At 41.1% G+C, this 21679-nt stretch overlaps 1 protein-coding gene across 1 annotated transcript in view; it reads left to right on the plus strand.

Annotated features, from left to right (window-relative positions):
• The first annotated feature begins 10956 nt into the window (after positions 1–10956).
• SMURF2 (SMAD specific E3 ubiquitin protein ligase 2) overlaps positions 10957–21679 on the plus strand; it is a 57414-nt gene continuing 46691 nt past the window's right edge. Inside the window, exon 1 of the mRNA XM_062011035.1 lies at positions 10957–11398. Within this exon, the coding sequence (XP_061867019.1) occupies positions 11347–11398 (52 nt within the window). The 5' untranslated portion in view covers positions 10957–11346. The remainder of the gene's footprint in view (positions 11399–21679) is intronic.

The following is a 21679-nucleotide window of genomic DNA, read 5'->3' on the forward strand; positions in this document are numbered from 1 at the left end:
TGCTGAGAGCAACAATAACAGACCCCTGCTGACATCAACTGGCTTGGAATGCAGTTATTGCTAATGCTACTTTATCTGTGGAGTGATGGCAAGGTTTCAGTCCAAGATCTCAGTAAATGTAACCATCTCTGAAATTCTGCTGCCAGCAGATGCTGCCTGTGTGATTGCTTCCACTTGCTGCTTCCAAGGATGCTAAGCTCTGAAAGAGGAGCAGAGGCTTTGCAGTCCTGTTGTTCATTAGCATGTCTGTTCACTCCTCCAGGAAGAACAGCTTAAACTGTAGAAAAGCTAGAAACAGTTAAATTGGGAGAAATCTATTCTTTATTTCCCTGTAATTTAGACTGAAATACACTCTTAAGTGAAGCCACTTCCTGCTACTCTGCACAGAATGGTTTAAATGGTGTAGAACTACAGCGGTCTATCAGCAGAAAGGAAGAGCTACATGCTTACAGGAAAAGGAATTCACTAGCCAACAGTGTTTCACGTTCTGTTTCTATATCTATTTTACAGCAGAGCAACTGAGTTACAAAGAAGTTATCCACAGAATTAACCTGGAGCCTGGGAATTCTGAGGTCCATTCTTCTAGTTGGTATCCCAGGTCACAGTTATCCATTTGCTGCCTACAGGGTTATCCCAGGAGTATTGAATCTCTTTTGTGATAAGGTATGACAAAGGGTTTAAGCACAGGTCTAAACTTTGAGAATGTGTGCAATTTAGGGAAAAAATATTGTTATTCAAAACAGAAGCAATTAATGAAGGTTAATTGCAGCTGGTGATATTTGGTGATGTTGTGACTTTCCCTTCAAAGCTAATCGGAAACACATTAACCCTTTGATCTGGCTTACAAAGTTAAGCTTGGCTTACCTTCAGGGGCACATGCTAAGAGAAAACTCCTAAGATTGGGAGAGATGTACCCAACCCAATTGCTAATTTCAGGAAAAAAAAGCACTCCCAAGAACACCTGAGCTCCAGGGTGCAGAGTTGTTCATTGCATTTGGAAAACCCTTCCTTCCTGCTGATCTGCAGCCTGGCATCCACACGAGGCGGGCAGAAGCTCAGCATGTAGAGAGCTAAGAAAGAATTTATTTGCTCTGAGTTTTGTAGCTCTTCATATGGAAAAAGGGTCACAGGATTCCAGTCCTGTTTCTGACTGCAGAGCACTGTCTGTCTCAGACTGGCTCCAGGAAACGGACGTTCTTCCGCAGAAGCCAGGAGATTCGTGGAAGAGCCATGGCCTGTTTCCAGACTGCAGTTCACCCACTGCCCTAGGGAGTGTCATTAGTGGGAGGGAAGTGAAGTTGGGATTTAAAGGGATGAGGAGAAGGGAGAAAAAAAAATCCTGTTAGGTCCTATTAAGCAAAACTTGCTTGACCACATCAAAATGTTGTGCTAATCATTTAAATGAAACAATGGACCGTGTCCAGAAGTGATGTATAAATCATACATCAGGGAGTTACAATTGACTGACATACTAAAAGCAAAATCAATGGCATTGATTTTACTGCAGGAGAGGTTGGGTTACACCTATGAGCTCAACAAAAGAGGCATTATCATGCAACATTCTGCTTCATTTCATATCTCAACTTGTATTGCAGTGTGAAATTAAAAATCACAGGGTGATCTTTTGAAGGTGTGATTTGTATGTATACGTTAAAAAATCGTGGAAAGCTGCCTAATTTTGATCTGTAGCAGATTCCTTCGTGCACAGGTTCACAGCTATAATAGCAGGAGTATGCAATAATGCTCTGTGGGCACGTGGGAGACTGGATGTACAAAGTTATCAGAAAATCTTGAATAATCTCCAAGGCACATTTCCACCATCCAAATCACTTCGTTTTTACCCACTATATGAAACAGATGTAAAAATAGCTCTTTCATCAGTGGATTGCTACACATATTTGGGCTGCAGTGGTTCAATTCTGTTCAAAGCAATACTGTGAAATCATTTGCAGAATGCTGCTGTTAATCAGAAGCAGCAATTTAATGTTACATATCCATCTCTCCTCCCACCCCCAGCTCCCCTTCCCAATTCTGAGCAGGAAACGACACTTGGACAGAGCTCAGCATACTAACTTTCTGGATAGACTCTCTAGGAATGAGGAGGGACTTGAATTCTCTCCATATGTCATTTCCTTTCCCCTCATAGCTCAAAAAACTCCATTGCTGCAGTCCCTATAACTTAGACCAGAGAGAACATTACCAATATAGGAAAATAAAGGTGTGGGGATGGGACAGACAGGACATCCACACTCCATTTCTAAAGAACTGCTTTGCAAACTTGACTTGAAGTAAGCAGGGACCTTTCTTCTGTGGAGAGAGATAGATTTATATAGTCCCTAAAATCAAAGCTGCTACCTCATCTATACTTAAGTGTGTGTCAACACCTGCAGTCTGTGGCCAGACATGGATTAGAAAAGGACAACGTAAGTAGTGGAGGAATGGTGATAACTGCAAGGGATTGAAAGTAAGTCAGAACTGCACAACAGAAGTGATTGAGGAATGCTGGCCATGGGGATCTAATAATTTCTAACAGAACCATTTTTAATAGCAAATAATCCTAGAAATTACTTCAGAAAGATTAGATTAGCCCACTCCTGCAGCCAGCTGTTGTCCAGGCTGCCTTTAAAAACTTCTCAGTGCAGGATAACCAATGGCATGTGCAGGTACCTCACACTGCTGCCCAGCACCAAGCCTGTCCTGCTGTATTGCATGGCAGATTTGCAGCAGTTGACAGGATTCAGTGTTGCCAGTTACAAACAACAAAAAAACAGGAATGGACATCACCAACTCCCCCCTAAAACATTTTAACTAAACAGAAAGGTTACTTCCTCATAGCCAGCTGACTCTGTTAGACTCAAATTGGAACATAATGTCTTTCTGGCACTATAATTCAAATGTTTGTGAAATATGTAGCGACCAAACTGGGAAAGGCACTTTGCAGAACAAATGAGAGATGTCATTTGCTCAAAATCCCTGCATTTCCCAGTGACTGACTACATATGCACACAGAGGCTGGAGGTATCTGCTTGCAGGATGACTACACCTGATTGCAGAACCAAGACCTCCCGTCTTTTATTAGATTTATTGCCTAATTAGACAAACTGCCCCTGAGTTCTACTGCTGAAAAGAAAGAAAAAAAACCCCCACCTTTCCTCCAGTTCTATTTTAAAGGGTTTCAAGAGTGGAATAAAAGAATGATTCAAGCCACATGGTGACAGATTTTGCTTTAGGTTACTTTTAGCACTGCACTAGACCCACTAACCTACTTAAATATCTGTGCTGTTCTTATCTGACGTGCAACCTTGCTGTATCATTTTCAGGATGAAATCATTTTAGAGAGAACTGTATCTTAAATCCTCTTAAATCAACTTCATGGTGGCCTTTTGGGTCATTCTGTTAAAATAAAACACAGAAGAAGCTAGTGCAGATTGTAGATGGGCTGGATGTTGCTGCAGTTCAGAAAGTGTTAGGAATTAGATTTTGAAAAAGAGAGGTTGCTGGGTTTATTGAACCTACAAAGGTTTTAGTGTCATGATTGATCTTATTTTCTATAGATTTCATTTCCAAGTAGCATGTTTATAAATGTCTATAGACTTGTTAATATAAGACAGAGTGCTTCCACTGGTCTCACTGCTCACAGAACTGTGTGAGTATTTGTGGCATGCACATTTTAAGACAGCTCATTCTGAACCTTTGTGGTTGCTTCCCCATGGCAGAAAATAATAATCCTATGGGGTTAAGGCTTTGTTAGCTGTTTTAGTCCCTGAACCTTGCAGATTCAGTTACCTGTAGAAGTACACAATATGGTTATCATTTGATAAATCTCCTAGAATTTATTTGTCTCTTGAATAGAAATCCTTGGAAGTAACTTGTATGAGCCATGTGGAAAAACTTCCAGTTGTGTGAAGGAACAGAGGAAATCAGAACTGCTGGGTGAGGCTGTTCTGAAGTGATTTACTCTGCCCCAAGATGCTCCCTTTCTCTGCCAGCATTAGGTAGGCAGAGGAGTCTGTTGCCAGCTTCATTGCCTCTCTGCATCAGTATTTGTCTGTACCAGCCACAGTCCCTGCAACGGATTGGAGTGGGATAAGTTGGTCCTGTTGAAAACCTCATCTTAACCCCTGATGTGTGAAATTCTGTAAAGCTTGAAGCATGAGGTTCTAATCCTCGAATATCTAGATAAGCAATGATAGCAAATAAGAACAAGCTAATTATGTCAAAGTACTAAGGCTTATCAGATAGTGTTCTAGGGGGTTTTAGGAGCCAGGAAAGCATCTTTGCTTTCCTTGGCTGCATGGATGGAAGGTGCATCATAGAACACGCTGTTTCTTCCAAAGCACTAACTAGTGGCTGTGGCCCAAGCAGGATGTTAACTAGGCAGAACCAAGAGATTGATTTAACACAGCAGCGACCTTTCAGTGTATCACTGCTGCTCAACAGCACCTGAGAGTCGAATTTATAGCAGCAGATCTGAGTCAGCTTTTGACATCACTGTCAGCAGTACCCTGCTCTAAGCATCAGCATAATTAAGACACAGGAGGACTTACAACGTGGGATGTCTTACAGATCATCTCTTGCAGACAACAGAATTGTTATTTCAAATTGATGCTGGGCCACAGGGAATAAGAAAGATTAGAGGAGGCTTGGTACTCTTTTAGTGGTTAAATAATATGGCTTGGCTGAAATTAGTGCTGTGTGTCAAGCCTCTTAAACGCTTGCCTGGGATGACAGTCTTCCTAATAACACTTCATTTGTCTAAGAGGCAAGGCATACCACTGGGACAAATACACACCATGTCAAGCTGAATCAGACAATATCTGCAGACAGATGTTGTAGTACAGTAGTAAAGTAAATTCTTGATACATGTCACTCAGAGGAGACTGTTTCTAATTGCCTTATTCTGTGAGGTCTTTTATGAACCTATTTATATCAGCCAAATAAATCTATAGATGTGATTCTTCACTCACAAAGCAACATGAGAAAGTCCTGCAGAGCAGCCACACGAGGGAACATGTGGTTCTTCAGGAAACCTTAGTCACTTCAGCTGGAATACTGAGCATGTAGCTCTCAAAGCCCTTGGCAAAGCCAGCTGTCCAAGAGTCTGGTAAAGAAATTGTATTATCAACAGTATTTTATGGATAAATAAGTGTAAATCATGGAAGAATACAGGAAATGTATTTCAGAAAGACACCTTCTCTTTGGCTGAGGACTTCTGAAGACCTTGTTTGTACTTTGGGTCTGCATTCTCACCTATTCTGAATGCAAGATAGAGCAAACATTTTAGGCCTAAGATACTTCATTATGCTTTGAGACTGATGGTAGACTCTGCTATTTGTGCTGGGCTGTTAAAATTGCTGTGCAAAGCATGTCATTGGGTTATGGGTTGTGAGGCACTGTACATGCAACAGTAGAGAACAGTATTGATTTGAGCTAGACAGTGGGGCTGGGACAGGAACACTGGCGTCATCCAGTGTTCCAGCCTTTTGCCCAAGTGTCAGGACATGGTCTCTCATGACAGATTTACCTCCTTCAGAAAGCAGATTTGCATCTCTGGCTAGTAATAACATGCAATGCATTTAATTGCAATGCATTCAATGTCTGTCTCTTTAAAATCTTCCTTTTTTTTCCTTTTATAAAGCTGCATTAGGATAGTGTCCTGCAGGACATGGCAAGGAAATAACGTGGCTAAAGAACTGCATGGAATATCTGTGCATCAGTTACTAATCTGTTCTGGATGGATGGGCTTAGGAGTTATCTTAGTGACTAACCACTGGAAAATCCTGTGATATGGAAGTTCATGCATTTTTTTGTAGCCACAGCTGCAGTCATTTCCCTTCAGAGACACATCATTTCCCCAAGACACATCCTGTCTCAGAGGGCTATGGTGTCTGCTGCTCCAAGCTCCTGTCCCCTCTTTCAGTGGCCAGCATATGGGTGGAGATTTCCTTCCTAGTTTCTTCTCCTGAAAAGCTTCATCTCAAGCTTCAGCTTGAGAAATGGATTGAATCTTGACCTCTTGCATAAATATTGTCTCTGCATGCCAAAGAGAGTCTTAGTGGGAACCAGAGCCCCTGTCTAGACATGTTTCTTCATTGTATAACTCTGATAGGTATGTCTTCCATTGCTGGGTTAACTCTTTTTGTCTCTGAGCAGTAACAGTGCTCCAGTCTGATAATTTTGATAATCTGCAGAAGGAAACAAGGAATCTTGTACAAAACAAAACTATCTATCATTGGTTTCATTTCCTGAAATGCAGAAACACTTTCTATGTAACCTCAGTACAGTTTGATGCTTTTGCTCAGAAGAGCAGCAGGGAAGGCAACAGAGAGCCTCACAGAGGACAATCCCATTCAAGAACAGGACAGGAATATGATGGATCTGCAATGAATTTAGGAAGTACTTTTGCTACAGTAAGAAATTACAAATGGCTTAGAGAAGGATGAGAAGAAAATCCTCTGCCAAAGAGTCAGATCAGGAGAATGATGGCCATTGCAAGGAAAGATGCGGATGGAGCAGGTCAAGGTTGCTAATCTAATCCAACGACTGGGCTTTACTGAGTAGCCTGTTAGGATATCAACTTAGATAAGCCTTCTTGTTATTAGGCACTGTAACATGGTAAAGACCCTTGCTTTGAAGACCCTTGGCTTGAACAGACAGCATGTGCTGGGGAAAAGCATATGGCAGGCAAACAAACGAAGGCTTCGTTAAGACATTTCACAACGTGATAACTGCGAATGCTCTGGGAGGGAATGAGTTAATCAGGCAAATGAAGGAAGAGGCAGGGAATACTTTCCTTCTCAGAACTACACCATTAGGTGGCAAAAATAGGCATTTAGCATTAGCAGGTGCATATACAATGGAAACACATCATAGAGAAAATGCAAATGGAGGTGTGATACTCTTCTGATCAACTCTGTCTTGAACTCCATGATCTCTAGAGGTTGTGTCTGTAATTCAACCATGACAGGCTCTGAAAACTTAGTAAATGATGAGTAATCAAATGAAATACAATCCAGATCATTTAAAATAGATTCATTGTAAAAACGTGTCTCGGGAAAATACTTTTAAACTTTTCAATTTACTCATAAAATCTCAATAATAGAGGCAAGATTGTTGCTTTCCTGATATCATCACAGGAGCTGGGGAAGAATGTGATATAAACCCAGCTAGCTCTCATTACTGCTGAAGGAATGTGGTATGATTAAACCTCTATACAGAAGGAAATGGAATGTAATTCTTAAATGTTGATTTGCTTTGAACACATATCACATGCTGAGGAATGAGTTTCCAGTGTACTTCTCTGTTTCTAAAGACAGAGAGGATCTCATCTCAAAAAACTTCACTACAACTATCCTCTTCTGAAAACTAACAGTGTGGTTGAAGACATTTGTTCATGTTGCCCAGTGTCCAAACCCTGTGAGAAGTACCTGTGAATGCAAAAGCCTTCTTTTTCTTCCTATTGAGAAATTCAAGAAGTCAAAGCCTCTTTTTGTGCAGCCATAGAACAAAAGATTTTGCATTTCTAAATACTACTTCAAAAGTTTCACTGATATGATAGATAGCCATTACTATTTCGTCCTTATGGGCTCCTCTACAACGCTGTTGGTGTTCCAAAGACTCCTGAGCTTTGCCCTTTTCTATGCTTTTCCTTCAACTCTTGAGGCTGTGCCTCAGTTGCTGACTTCTGGCTGAAGAAGACTTGGTGGGACTCCCTCCTGAGTCCAGCAGCAAGGGTGTCATCCAGAAGTGAGCTGTGGGATGATGCAAGGCACTCCCTTCCCTCTGGATCTGGGCTAGTTACCTCATCTTGAAAGGATGTGTTGCTCGATGATATCAGCCTGGAGTGAAACACGCATCACTTGTCAGCAGTTAGTGATGACATTTGCTTGCTTATCTCACGTGATGGGCACTGAAGAGCATGAAGCCTCTTTTCACCCTTGAAATGGAACTGCCTAATTACAAAATTTACTGTCAGCTGTTGGCTTCTAAAACCTGAAGCAGGATGAGCAAGGTGTCTGTTCCATTGTTGTGAGAGTATTTTGGGAACTTGGGGGATAGCACTGGCATAAGAAACTCTGGATCGTGACATCTGTGGGGAATTCTGTTGTTGCACTGTCAGTCATCAGGTACTGTCAGTATCTTTTGTCTCCTACATTTGCTGCAGTTCTTGGTGCTTTGCAGAGCTCCCTGACCTCTGCTCACTGCAGATCTTGCACAGATCCCTTATGGAGCTGCTTGTCTTAAATTATGCTTGGCAATTCTACTCAGTGAAGGGGAGCCATGAATAACAATCCTGATTTCCCCACAGAAAGGAGAGAGACACAGGATGGAAACATCTGTAGGACATCCAAGGTGCAGTCATTGCAATGCTGATCCAAAGCCAGAAGGGAAGAAGCAAACAGTTTGCCTCTGATGCATTTCTCTACCCAAGTGCAACCTGATTTTGGTCATTTCCACCTGTGTTAGTCAAGAGAGGACGTAGTCTTGACCTAAATGGGAACTCTACCATGCCTGCTGGTGCTAATGAGAGCTGAAGCCACTCTTCCCTCATCCCATTGAACACATACCTGCTGTCTGGGACTTTCTTATGTGTCACTGATGCATTTTGGAGCTATTAATAAAAAAGCTCAAGTACTGTTGCCTGTTTAAAGATAAACCCAATGAAATACTGCACATATTTTTTAAAATGCACATCAGAAGCAGCGATCTTGCAGCCAGTGCATTTTACACAGTGACCCAAATGCATGAACTGGAATATATGACAGTGTTTTCACTGAAAGGTGAGCAGCCCGTCCAAAAAGCTTAGAAAAATGTCTAGTTCAGCAAGTTGCTTTCTGGAGAGCAGTATGAAACTAATTATACTCCATGACCTTTCAAAAACCGCTTCTAATGAAAGCATTAAAATGTTCATATACCTACTGGGCAAAGAAATGCCAGATTTAATCCCAATAGGGTTTGGGGTTTTCTTAAATATTGGCACTGCAATTAATGTCTGACATCCTAGTTATCCATTAGAAAAAGATCATGTAGCAACAGTACTATGTTTAACATAACATTAAATACTTCTGTCGAATTACATAACAGCTCTTGAATGTTGGGTCCAGAGTGCACTACAAGACCCCAGAAACAAATAATCATCCCATGTTAGGAAAAATCTAGAGTAACCCAGAAATATGTTAAATATGTGAAAAGTGGCTTTATATTTTGTTTTTCTTTTCAGTTCAGCAGTGGCCAGGTAATGTTGCAATATTTGCAAACCATCAGCCATTTGCTTTATTATAGCTGGTTTTAGAAAAGGATGATGACCTGGCTCTGTGGATTTGCAGCAGATGGAAACTTTAATAGTGTGACCTTCAATTATCAAGGCTGATTTTTCTTCTTTGCCTTTTTTTTAAGGCAGGAATCAGGACGCCTGGAATGTCTTTGAGGTGTGTGTGAATTTATGTAACTATTGTAAAGCAACTTTTAGACTGTTTCAGCGTAGCATATAACACATAAATTCAGCAAATATCTTGTGTTTGTGTTTTGTTGTCAATGAAGTTTAGTGTTTCAGATTCTCTTTGCTTGAAATAGTGGCTAAGCAATGAATCAACATTTTCTCTTGTGCTTTGGCTAAGCTGTACTGTAAAGAAAGGTTTGTTTCTAACACTTCCTAGCTTCACGTTAAACAAACAACTGCACAGACAACAAACACAGTCCTGTGTGAGGAAGGCATCCCCGGTCCTGATTCTGGGACTCAGGACTCCCAGGGCTGTTTCAGGGAGAAGTGACAGTGGAATCAGTGCCACTACAGCAGGAAGTGCTGAATGCTTCCACTTGGAAGAACCTGGTGCTTAAGACACACTTTGGGAGAAAGACGTGAGTCTGGACATACCCACTTGTGAGAAGGAGGTCTCGCTTGAAGGAATGCTTTGAGAACCACTTCCCACTTGCAAGGCCTTCAGTGGGAAAAAACAATCAGTTCCTCACCCCAGATTTGATTTAATGATGCCCAAGCCCTGACCTGGGTTAAGATGAGACCACTCTAGACATGCTTATAGCTCAGTTCTGTGTATGGCACTTGGGGCCGTAAGCCTCCTGGGCTGTGGGGCTGCTACATTATAAACTCTGAAGAACGAGTCATCATCCCATGATTGGATCCTGATCCACAGGCTGGATCTTAATCTATAACTACTCCTATGATAATACTTGACAGGTTGCCTCAACAGGAAGAAGTCAGTGCAATGACACAGCTGAATGAGAATAGAACATTACTAAGGCTGTTAGTAATAATAGGTGTGTGCTTTATTGTCTTAAGTCTTCGAAGGTAAACTTGACTGTGGCAATCCTTTTCTGGGAGCTTTTCCCATCCTTCAGAGGCTCCTTTGAGCCTGCAGCAAGCTGCCCGGGATGCTGCTGCAGTGTGGTGCTCCCCTCGCGGGAATCGTGCTGGGAAAACTCTGGGAAGAGTCACCTTTCCTCCAGGATGGGAGTTAAATTAGGCCACGCAGTGTGGGTGAAAGGCATTTCAAATGAAAAATTAGCTATTTTGAGAATGGCAGCTCACAGACCTGGGCTGCTGATTTCTACCAGGGGAAGATAAGAACTAAATCGGTCCAAAGTTTAAGAGTTTCCACTGCCGGTGTGTCACACCCTATCTGCACAAAATGCCACCCGCATCAGAAGCGTTCCCGAGGGCGGCTGCACACGTTTCAGCCCGGCTTTGAATTCGCACCCTCACGGTCTTTCCCTTTTTGTTCTTCTGATCCCCCGATCCCAAACCCCCCCATAACCTCACCCTCATCCACCTCCCGCACCCCTCTCCCCAACTGTGGCCGTTCACCTCCGTCGCTCCCGACCCCTGCCCTCCACAGGCGTCGGCTCCACCTGACACGGCCTCCCCCCGCCCTTCCCGCCCGCATCCCCGGGCAGGCCCCGGGGCGGGGCGGGCTGCCAGGCCCGGCGGGTGAGGGGGGCGCGCGGGCTCCTCGGGAGCAGGCCGGGCCAGGGCAGGGGAGGCAAGGCGAGGCGGCCGTTTGTCCGCCGGCCGTTTCTCCGCCCGCCGTGCGGCCCCGTCCCCGGCTTCGGTGTGCTCGCCGCCCGGGCTGCGGGCGAGGGGGCGGGGAAGCGGAGGGAAAGGAAGCGGGGAAGGCGGCCGCCTCTCCTCCTCTGCCTCCTCCTCGGCCCCGGCCCCGCTCATGGCGACGCTGGGCACATCCGGGCTTCTCTTGCTCCGGCGGCCGCCGTTGCCCTGAGCGCCCAGCCCGACTCCATTAGCACCTCCCCTCCCCCCGTCTCCCTTCCTGGACCCAGAGGCAGGGGGAGCCCCGGGCCGGGCAGCGCCGAGCCCGCGGAGCGGCCGGGGACATGTCCAGCCCAGGGGCCCGGCGGAACGGGCCCGTTAAACTGCGACTGACAGGTGAGGCTGAGCGGGCCGGCTCCGCCGAGGCCTGGCGCCGCGGCCGGGCAGGGCAGGAGGACCGGGCCGGGCCGGATGGAGCGTGGAACAGCGGGGACTCGGGGGCGCGGAGCCCGGCCTCCGGGGGGGAGCGGGGCGAGGGCGCTTGGCCGGAGGGGCGGGCTCCCTCCATGTGTCTTTGAGGTTGAACCTGGGGCCGGAGGAGTCCCTCAGGCCGCGGGAGGAGGGCAGGAGGCGGTGGGCTCTTCCCTCCGTGCCCCGCCGCGGGGTCCGCGCCTCCGGAACAACATGTTTCAGTGGGCTGCGGGGCGGCGGTGCCGCCCGCCCGGCCCGGCCCGGGCCCCTGCAGCCCGCCGGGGCTCTCCGGACGCTGTAAACTTCAGGCACCGGCCACCTTCTTCTTTTTCTCCCCACCCCAACTCTTTTTTTTTCTTTCAGTGTTTTACGCTGCCCTTGTTCAGAAGACCACTTGACCTCTAATATTTTAAAATACCATAAAAAAACCTGTTCACCTGTACGCTGGAAAGGAAAATGAATTGTTTTTAAATACTTAAAAATTACGTTACTTTTCCCTGTAAGAACCCAAGTAAATAGGTTTAGAGAAAAAAAAATCTAGTTCTGCTAGAGCTTTCTTTAAAAAAATACAAGAAACTTTAAAATAAAAGAGTTAGTTCAAAGTAGTTTAAGTCTCCCAGCAGATAAACGGTATTTTGTACTATAAAGCATCAGTGTGTGAAGGTAAGAGATTAGAAAATAACTGATAACACTGTAAATAGACTTCTCTGCATGTAGTGTATTTAGCCAGCTTGCAAAGCAAATGGGTATAAAAAATACCAAACCAGTTGATATATTTACTTTAGGTGCATGTGAAATATTTCTAGTTTAAGGCCTAATAAAGAGAGGTGTTCTCATATTATTTTCCCAAGTATATTATTTTTATAGGAAAAGTAAAATGTATCTGCTTATGTTTTACTTTGGAAATACTTGGACTAAATTTGCAATCTAGTTTTCATGGGGATTTGTGAGTGTCTGTATATTACACTTAGAAATAAAACTCTTAAAAATAAGCATATCTGGGACTGATGCATGAAACAGTGCTGCCTTGTTTTTACAGAGTGTTTTGTAGCTTTCTCTTTGGGTTATTGCTGTATTGATGCAGTGCTTTAATACATTTTTTCCTGAGTAGTGAATACTCAGACTTGCTTATCTTTGAAACACTAAAAATGGTCTGTAGCCTTGTGTAAAAGCATGGTAAGCACTGCTTAGGGAGTTGTCTCTTTCACCTTTGGATTTTGTGTTCTATTTTGATTCATATTTATTTCCTTTTTATTAAGGTTTAAGTATACAATGAAACCATGTCTGTGTCAGTATGTTATGGGGAGTATGATTGTGAGCAAGAAATGGGCAGCAATTTTACGTGAGAGTTCTAGTTGTGTAGTCAGTCTCCAAAAGAAGCAGGTTCAATCTTAGGGAATTTTGCTGAAGATTTTTTTTGCCATCTTGTATTTTAGGAAGGGAATATGCAGAGCACGAGATGCCAGCAAAATTGTCTTTCTAGGGTTATCAGCTCTTGCAGTTCTTGGAAGTTTATATGGAACATCAACCTTGAGTTAAAAAGATTTGAGTTATCTTATGCTTTAGTTATGCCTTTTGTGAGTTGTTTCACGTAAGATCATTTATTGTAAGGAAGTGTTATGTGTTTAAGAAAAATACTGAGCTTTATTAATTCATCTGACATGTCACTTCTTTCCTAGGAATAGTTTGAAGTGTTCTATGTGGGTTTGATTACTCTTTTTGATTGGAAAAGCAGTTTGAGTGCTCTTGAATTCTAAAACTGTTTGGAATTAGAAGAATCTGTATATCCAGTGTTTCTAAAAGTTTATTCTCAAACTGACAAATGCTGTTTAATCTTAATTTTCTTTGGCTGTATGAAACTAACAGTCTTCTGTTTTGGCTTGAATATTTATAGGATTAATTCTGCAATCATTGTATAATGCTTATCTTTTCTGTTCATTATCTCTAAATTAGATGGTATAGATTAAAAAATGGATTTCAAGAGCTGGATTCAATTAGCAGTTTCTCAGGACATAAACATTCAAGGTTTAGATGGAAAACATTGTTTTGACTGACTGGATAAATGACAGGGTAATGTTTGATGTGAGTCCAAGAACTGATCTGGAGCTAGTGCCCAACTTCTCAGTCCATCTTGAGGAGCCAAATAAAATATTTAACCTAGGCCTCATTTTGCAAAAAAGGGTTGATTCTTTGTTGGGACCTTAAGAAAGTTCTGAGAAATGTTTTGCATACCTTTACACTAAGTGTTTAACAGTTTATTTAGGTCTGGGTTCCATAACAGAACAAAACCACAGCGGTGTCATACTTCTAGTAAGTTTTTATTTAGTTTACAGTGCATCTGTGTTATACATTTCTTATGAAAGGTTATTCTTTTGCTCCTAGGTTTGGTTGTCCGTTGCGTTACTTGATTCTTTAGTGATGTGTAAGTTGATGCATTTTGCATAATCTTGAGCTTGAAAATCCCTGGATAACTGTTGAAATCCAAAGATTGTGTCTTCTGAAGATCACTTCTAGTATGAGGTATAAATATGTGTTTCTGATTAAAATGTAAGCAGTGTAATTTAAGGTAGCTGAAGTCTGGAATTGCTGAGATATCATTTTAAGTAAGATGGCAAAGCAAGGACACACTTCAAAGGTCTTCTCCAAACTTTATGTTAGCAGCTTGTAATAACATTATCCAAGGAAGCTGTAGTACAAGGAAAGTTCCTTCAACTCTGACATTTTAACCACCCTTTTATCTAGTCCTATCCTGAGTACATTTGACTTGTACAAAAGCTGCAGGTGAGATCTTTTTTTCTCAGTTGTGTTGAATGTATGGATTTGTGAATACACTTCCCTCTCGGGCAGAATGTGCTTTCTTTCCTCAGCCCATCAGTGGTGAATTACATTGGTCTTAGGTTCTTCACTAAATTGATAGACCATTTGTTTCAGTTGCTCAGTAAATATTTTATGCCCTAATTTGTGAATTCCCTAATGTGGAAATAGTTCCATTTGGCTGCTTTCTCTTACGGCACCAATGTCAGTTGTCTGAATGAAGTGTGTATGGCTCGTTTTTATCAATTAGAAAGATGTATTTTAGAATCAGTTTGAAACCTGAGAAACTAGTAGAAATACATGGAGTTGAATAAAGGTCAGTGCATGTATTTATTTAGGTGATGTGTTTGTGTCAGAATAGTTTACAAGTAAGGATGCTTTGATAGCCACCAAGTACAGTTAAATAGTGTAAAAAGCAGTAATAAACATGCCGTGGATAAAATGGGACTGAGCTGGAAGAGTTGTGTTGCTGAAGACTCAGGAATAGGCCTGAAGAGTTCTCAGATCTGGTTTTCCTCTTCCTTACTGTAAGCTTTCAGGTTTCCTGGCAGGACTTGCTAATTAGGGAAATAAAAGCACTGGATCTTATGTCATAGAGAATGGGCAGCATCTCATCTGCTGTCCTATGTGCTCTCTTGTTGATTTTACTGTCTATTCATCCCTTACAGTACAAAGGTGGTACTGTACTGTGAGGATATGGTGTTGAAGGAAAAAAGTGCTACTTTTTTTTTAAAAAGAGAAAATTGCGGTGCTAATAATACCTTTTCTTGAGAATGGTGCTGTATTGTTTAGCTAAAGCCAGAATATTCTTGAGTTTTGAAGCATTATGTGAAATCTCTAAACCTGATTTTTGCAATGGATAAATCTAACAGTTAGATTGATACATTCGAAAACAACGGTTAACCTAAATCCTAAATTCTGCTTATTGCTGTTGGAAACAGGACTGAAGTTTATGGACACCAGAGCCTCATTGTAGGAGCAGCATTATGGATTGATTGCTGAATAAAGTAGCTACCTGTATTCTTAAGCAGCAAGCCTATGGTTTTATAGATGACTTCAATGGTGGTGCAATTTTAGATCAGTTTGAAATCTGAGTGCTGTTGGTTTGGGGTGGGTTTTTTTTGACTTTGTAGTCCCTGGCTTTACTTTCCTGGGCCCTCCTTTGTGTTGACTCCAGAAACCATGTAGCTATGTATTGCACACTGAAAGTTAATCCTACAAGGGAAAAAAAACAGCCTTTTTTTTCCCATGGAAGGAGAAGGATGCACACAAGAAGCTGAAAACAGGGCAGGACAGCCTCCTTTACCAGCAGCCTATAGTTAGATAGGCTTTGGTCAACAATAAAACAATGAGGTTCCTTCATGTAACATGTATTTGACTTCATGACACATGACTTACTGAAAACTAGTACTTAAGAAATCCGAATCAATAAATTACATAGTAGGTGGATTAAACTGGTGCAGTCGTAACACAGTCAATAGACATGTATTAATCAGATTGCGTAGGGGTTGACAGATGCTTGGCCCTCAATATTTTCATCTAAGTATGAAATACATATGTGTGTGTGTATATATATATATATATATGCTTTTTTAATATACAGTGTGTAGTTATAGATATTTATGTACATATATCTCAGTTGTGGATCACATGGACCCCAAACAGTGTGACAAACAAGTGGAGAGCTCTATGAAGTAGTCTTAAATGGCTATTGCAATGGCATCGTGTAGGTATAAGATTAAGTACCTGTGTTCATGGATACATAGTAGGGTATTGTGACAAGGAAAACAAAGATAAAAGGATTTTGGGGAGGAAATAATAGTAGCAGAATAGTTTCTGTGGGAGCTTGAGTTAAAATAGCAACAGGCCCAACGATTATCTTTGTAGAACTGGAAATGCATCACATAGAAGCTAGTAGAGGATTTATATGTGTAGGTAACATGGAGCACATGTAGGAGACATATGGGAAATCTGCAGACAATCCTAATGTTGATGTTTTTAAAAAAATAAAGCTGTTGGGGGAAAAAATAAAAGAGAAATCCTGGGAGTGGGAAAATAGTGAGTAATTTTTAGAATTGTACTTTTTGGGTCCATCGAAAGAGTTTCAGCTGTTCTCTAGTGTCTGTGTAGCAGAACTTGGCTGAGTAACTCAGCTATTGGTGACAAACTGTTTTCTTTTTTTGTTTGTTAATAACACTGAAAATCTGATCAGGCCTCAACTGAAGAAATTTTGTCTTTGTGTCTTTAAGGTGAACGGGTTGATCCCTAAAAGAAGACAGCTTTTAATATTTTGTTCTGTTTTTATCTCGTGGCCTTTGAAGCGTGTCCTTGCTTTGCCATCTTACTTAAAATGATATCTCAGCGTTGGGCCAAACCTTTCTTGTGTGTGTTTGAAAAGGTGGATGATGTCTTTGGATATCTTCCCTCTGTGTCTTCCCTTCTCTCATCATCATAATGAGATGACCTGACTTCTGACTTGGCTTAGTGGCGTGATTACATTACTATGCAGGCTATTATGTGTATGTTTAAGATATAAAATGTGAATGCTCACGACACGTGCTGTGTCTGAGATGGTTCCAGTGACTTCAGAGGGTCTGGTAAAGATTAATCACAAAATAGTTAGACAATGCATATAAAAGTAGCTACTGTGTGTGTCTGCTGTTACACGTTTCCTATTTGGGAAAGAGCATCAAAACCTTGAGGGGCAATAGCACGTTCAAGGAAGCAAACTGTTGACTTTTTCTTGCTACTTAAACTTTTTAAATACTTTCAAAGAAAGCCTAGATAAGAGTGCTTGTAGCTTTAAGGAAATCTTCCTCTGTAGATAACAAAGCTTGGGACAAAATTGGCTAAGCATTATCATCCAAGTTTAAATGAGGAGGCTGATACAAAACGAAGAGTAGACATGCTCTACATCATAAAAAGGATAAACCAGGTAAACCTGGGATTTACAACTACTCTCTTTTTGACTTTCTGCCCAATGAACATTGTTTCTCTTGAGTTTAAATCCACAGAAACATGGTTCTGTTGTAGGCCTTCTGAGTACACCTTTGGGGTGATTAATATTCAGTTCTCGCTCATACACCAATTTTTGTTCACCATCAGCTGTATTTTAGCATCTTTCAGATTCATTTTCACATTCTGAAAATGAAAGAAAACGAAGCACCAGTATGTGAGTTTGTGGCTCCATCCTGATATTGATCTTCTGGAAAGACTCTTGACCATCTTGTATTTAACACAACTCACAGGGATGTTTTCTTGCAGAAAGGGAGAGTCATGTCAACCATGGTTTTGCTGTTGTCACTGAAAACTGCTTCAGTACATCCTTTCTATAAGGAATTTAAGTTTTCAAATGTGCAGACCTTTTACAGATGGTGTAATTTACAGGTCACAGTAAAAATATAAACCCAGATTCTACCCTTCGTGCTCAAATTTGCATGTGTGATGCCATCCTGCTACAAACATCACAGTGACAATGCCATAGTAAAGCTTTTCCAACCCACAGCATCATTTTTTGGGATGCATGCATCCCTCTGCTGTATGCTCTACTGTCAGATGGAGTTGCCTGAGGAATATAACCACGTTAAAATCAACCTCTTCCTCTCACTCCCCTTTTTCTTTTGAACTAGGCATAGAGGAGGAGTGTTGGGTTGGCTTGTGTGTGTGAGTGGTGGCTTGATGATTCTTTTTAGACATAACTAGTTGATTTGGAGTTTATATATAGATGTATACATAAATTTTATTACAGATTCATATATAAATTCACATATAGATGCAGGTGTGCTTGTATTTAATTGTAGGTGAGAGTCTACATTGGTAATACTGAGGCATTTTCTGAAAACATGAGCCAACTTGGTGATTTCTTTTTAATAAAAGTGAGGACCAGGCTGCACGCTTCTAAAACTGCATATGATAAAACTACTGTGCATGTCATAGGACATGGGAGTGTAAGCAATAAAAATCTGTTGTTTCATATTTGCAAAATATACCATATCTCAAATAGCTGCAGATGTGCTTTTTTGTTAAAAAAAAAACCAAGTTAAAGAGTTTAAAACTTTATAATCATACTAATGCAGGGTAGACAGGATTTACCTTCAAATTGTGATGTCGTGTAAAATTATATCCCTTCTGTGCAAACCTTTCATATTTGGGATTTCTACTTAAGAAATGGGCTGAAGAGTGATTTAAAGTGTTGGTTTCGGCTTACTTCTGCAACAGGAAAAGTGAAGGTCTTTAAGGAAAAACTGACTTGCAGTAATTTTCAGTAGCACATGCATTGGGCCTTGCTTGTCATAAAATGTTTGTGTAGCCTTCTTAAGCAGTTCATAATGTTCTCTCAGTGCCTGTCTTACAAGGGAGTGGTAAAAGGTTAAAATTTCTATAGTCCCATCTACAAGGCTGACAAAATTTTTGGTTCTCCTCTCTAACATTCTGCCTTGAGAGGTACCCTATATTTATCTATGTCTCTGTGTCCAAGAGATCATGAAGAGATTTCTGTTCACTTGTGAAATCTGAATGTGGCATTGTGAATATGTGCCTCGGATTTCCTCATTACAATATTTATCATTTTTCCTGAAAGTTCCTTTCCTCTGGTGGATTGTTCATCCTGTAGAATAAGTCAGCTATTTCCTGTGTATCAGCATAATGTAACTTAAACTACACTGGGAAGTACTTTGGAACCATTCAGAAGCTTTATGTTTTTTGGAGGTTTATTGAAATTCAAAAACGCCACTTTCCACATTTAAGCAGCAGTTCTTCTCGGTGCAGCCCAAGACTGAAGATGCTCTTGTTCTGCATCCACCCTGCATCACTGTGAAATGAAAAGAAAAATTGTCCCTGGTCAACCTGCCCCTTCTGAGTGTTACACTCACATTTCAGCCGTGTGGCAAGTGGGAGCACTGGCTCCTGCAGTGGCTTCTACTTGGTGTAATTTGAACATAATTTTGAATTGCTTTGTCTGAACATCTTTGCTTTTTATCTGCTGACAGTGGAATTGATAACTGTACTTGAACTTGTAATGCTGTGACGGAGCTCGTAACACCAGCTATAGTTAGCATGTTCCATTATAAAACTGCCTTTTAGTTGCTGTTAAGCAGCCTGCTGACACCTCTAATGCTAAATTGGGCTGAACTTATTTTGGGAAGATTCTGAAAAAAATAACCAGTTTCCTTCTTGGGCAGGAACACTATCAATCAGGGATGGGGTGATAGGTAGATGTCTTTGTGTCAGCCAGGTAGGAATTGGTACACAAATGTCTGGACACAGGAGCTGATCTCATCTTGTTAATGCTAAACTTGGTGGTGTGAAGAGAGGCATTAATTACAAGGTAGAAGGGTCAAAAGTTAGATGAGGGTGGAGAAGGGAGTGACCTGGGACATGGAACTGTCCAGGACAAATGGGTAGGTGGCAGAACCCAGTTTTTTTGGCAGGACAAGGCACTGGGGATCTTATAGTACCTGGACTCCATTGTTGTGGCAGTGAACGTGACACAGGGTCACAAGGGCAGCCTGGGTTCTTATGTTTCTGATCTTTTTAACACTTGACTTTGTGACTAGGGAGTGCTGTTGCTGCATGTGCTATGTTGTTGTTAGTGATTCGAGTATATTACTTCGAAGAAGTTGCGTAGAGAAGAGGTGCTTTATTCAGGATTTAGCAAACTTGAGAATTATGTTTTTTCTTGAAGTTCTTGATTCTAAGAAATGATGTCTGGGTAATTTCATTAATGGTAGAATTATTTTCCTTTAAAAGGATCAGGACACTTTCTGTTAAGTAAGAGGTAATAATTGAATTATTATTAGTTGTTAGTTATTGAATTATTATTATTAGTTGTTAGTGTTTCCTTGGCTAATTTACACATCTGTTCACACAAGTTTTGGAGTTAAAAGTAATTTTTTTTTACAGATAGGTGTTATCTGCTATTGATGAGTTAGTTTCATGAAATATTTGACCCTTTTCAGTTAGAGTCCTGTGTTGAATATTGGACAAAAGAAGCCATGGCAGATGGGTCTTCTACTGTATGTAAAGATTTCTCTATGGAAGAAGACTTTTTCTGTATATTAAACACACATGAGGTTGCAAAACAGTTTAAACTGTGAAGAAACAAATCAGAATTTAGATGTAGAGGGCAGGTGTATCTTCAGCAAGAGCAGGGCGTCACATCCTATTGGAAGTTTCTTTTCAAGGTCTATTCAGAAAATGACAAAGCAAGAAGTTATGAGTGCTATCAGACTATTTTTTTGTCACCGAAAAATAAATGCACTGATACTGTGTGAAACTGAATGGATTCATTTTAGCTAAACTTACACTTAATACTCTTTAACCATGAACAAAATGAAGCCCTTTATAACTGTTGTCATATTTGTACAGCATTACTCGTTGATGCTCAACAGTGCTTCTCTTTTCCCTCCAATGTTTGAGACAGGCTGAAATACAGTCTGCTCATATAAAGGCTTCACGCTGCTCATTTTCATAACTTCTTGAGCTTTAGGCGATTATAAAGCTATTAAATGCTTATTTATTTATGTGTTTGTTTATTTTTAGCTCATCTCCTTTTTTTGTGACATAAGGTCTGTGAAAGCCTTAACTGCTTCCCAGCATGCTGGTTAGGAGTCTCTGTGATGTTACTGTCTTGAGCTTCCCAGAGCTAATGGTCTGTTTCTTATTCAGATACACATTATATGCATCACCTTTGTGTTGAAAAAAATACCTGTTTATCATCTTAATAGTGAGTTGTCAGTTTGAGAGATGAGGTGTGCTGTTGTTTAAAGACTAATAACTTCAAAAGCTGAAGAATAGGGTATAATTTGCATCAGATATAGTGTTAACTGTATTTCATGGAATTAACAGTTTCTAGCAGGTTTTTTATTTGCACACATACATACGTTTAGGGTTTTTTAAGGCCATGCTTTCTTCATTGTATTTGGCTGGTTTTTTCTTATAGTGGACTGTTTTATTGTTTCAGAAGGGAATGAATCATATATTCTGGGTTATTTTTTCCTGGCAAATATTTTTCTTTAATGATTACTCAAGGCTAGTTTAAATTGTACAGATGAATAATACTTGAAATAGATTATCGGATCCGTCATTTCAAATGTAACAGTGAAAAACCTTGTGAACAAAACCATATATAGGTCTTTTTCCTCTTATTGTGAGAACAGTGCCTTTATAGGAGATTAGACTGGCCATTTAGCTGTTGTAGGGCAATGAAATAATACTGCTACTCAACTCTGTTATTTGTTCTGACTTCATCTGTTCCCTAAAATCCTGAGGCCTCGTTCCGTCTCGCAGGTTCCTTTCTTCTGTCCCACCTTTGCAGCTGATGGTACAGCAGGCAGTTCCCAATGCATGCTCCCTTAGCAAGGGTAGGGTGAGTGCAGGTGAGCAGTTAGAGGG

The sequence above is a fragment of the Colius striatus genome, chromosome 18 (genome assembly GCF_028858725.1).
Source record: "Colius striatus isolate bColStr4 chromosome 18, bColStr4.1.hap1, whole genome shotgun sequence".
NCBI classification, from domain to species: Eukaryota; Metazoa; Chordata; class Aves; order Coliiformes; family Coliidae; genus Colius; species Colius striatus.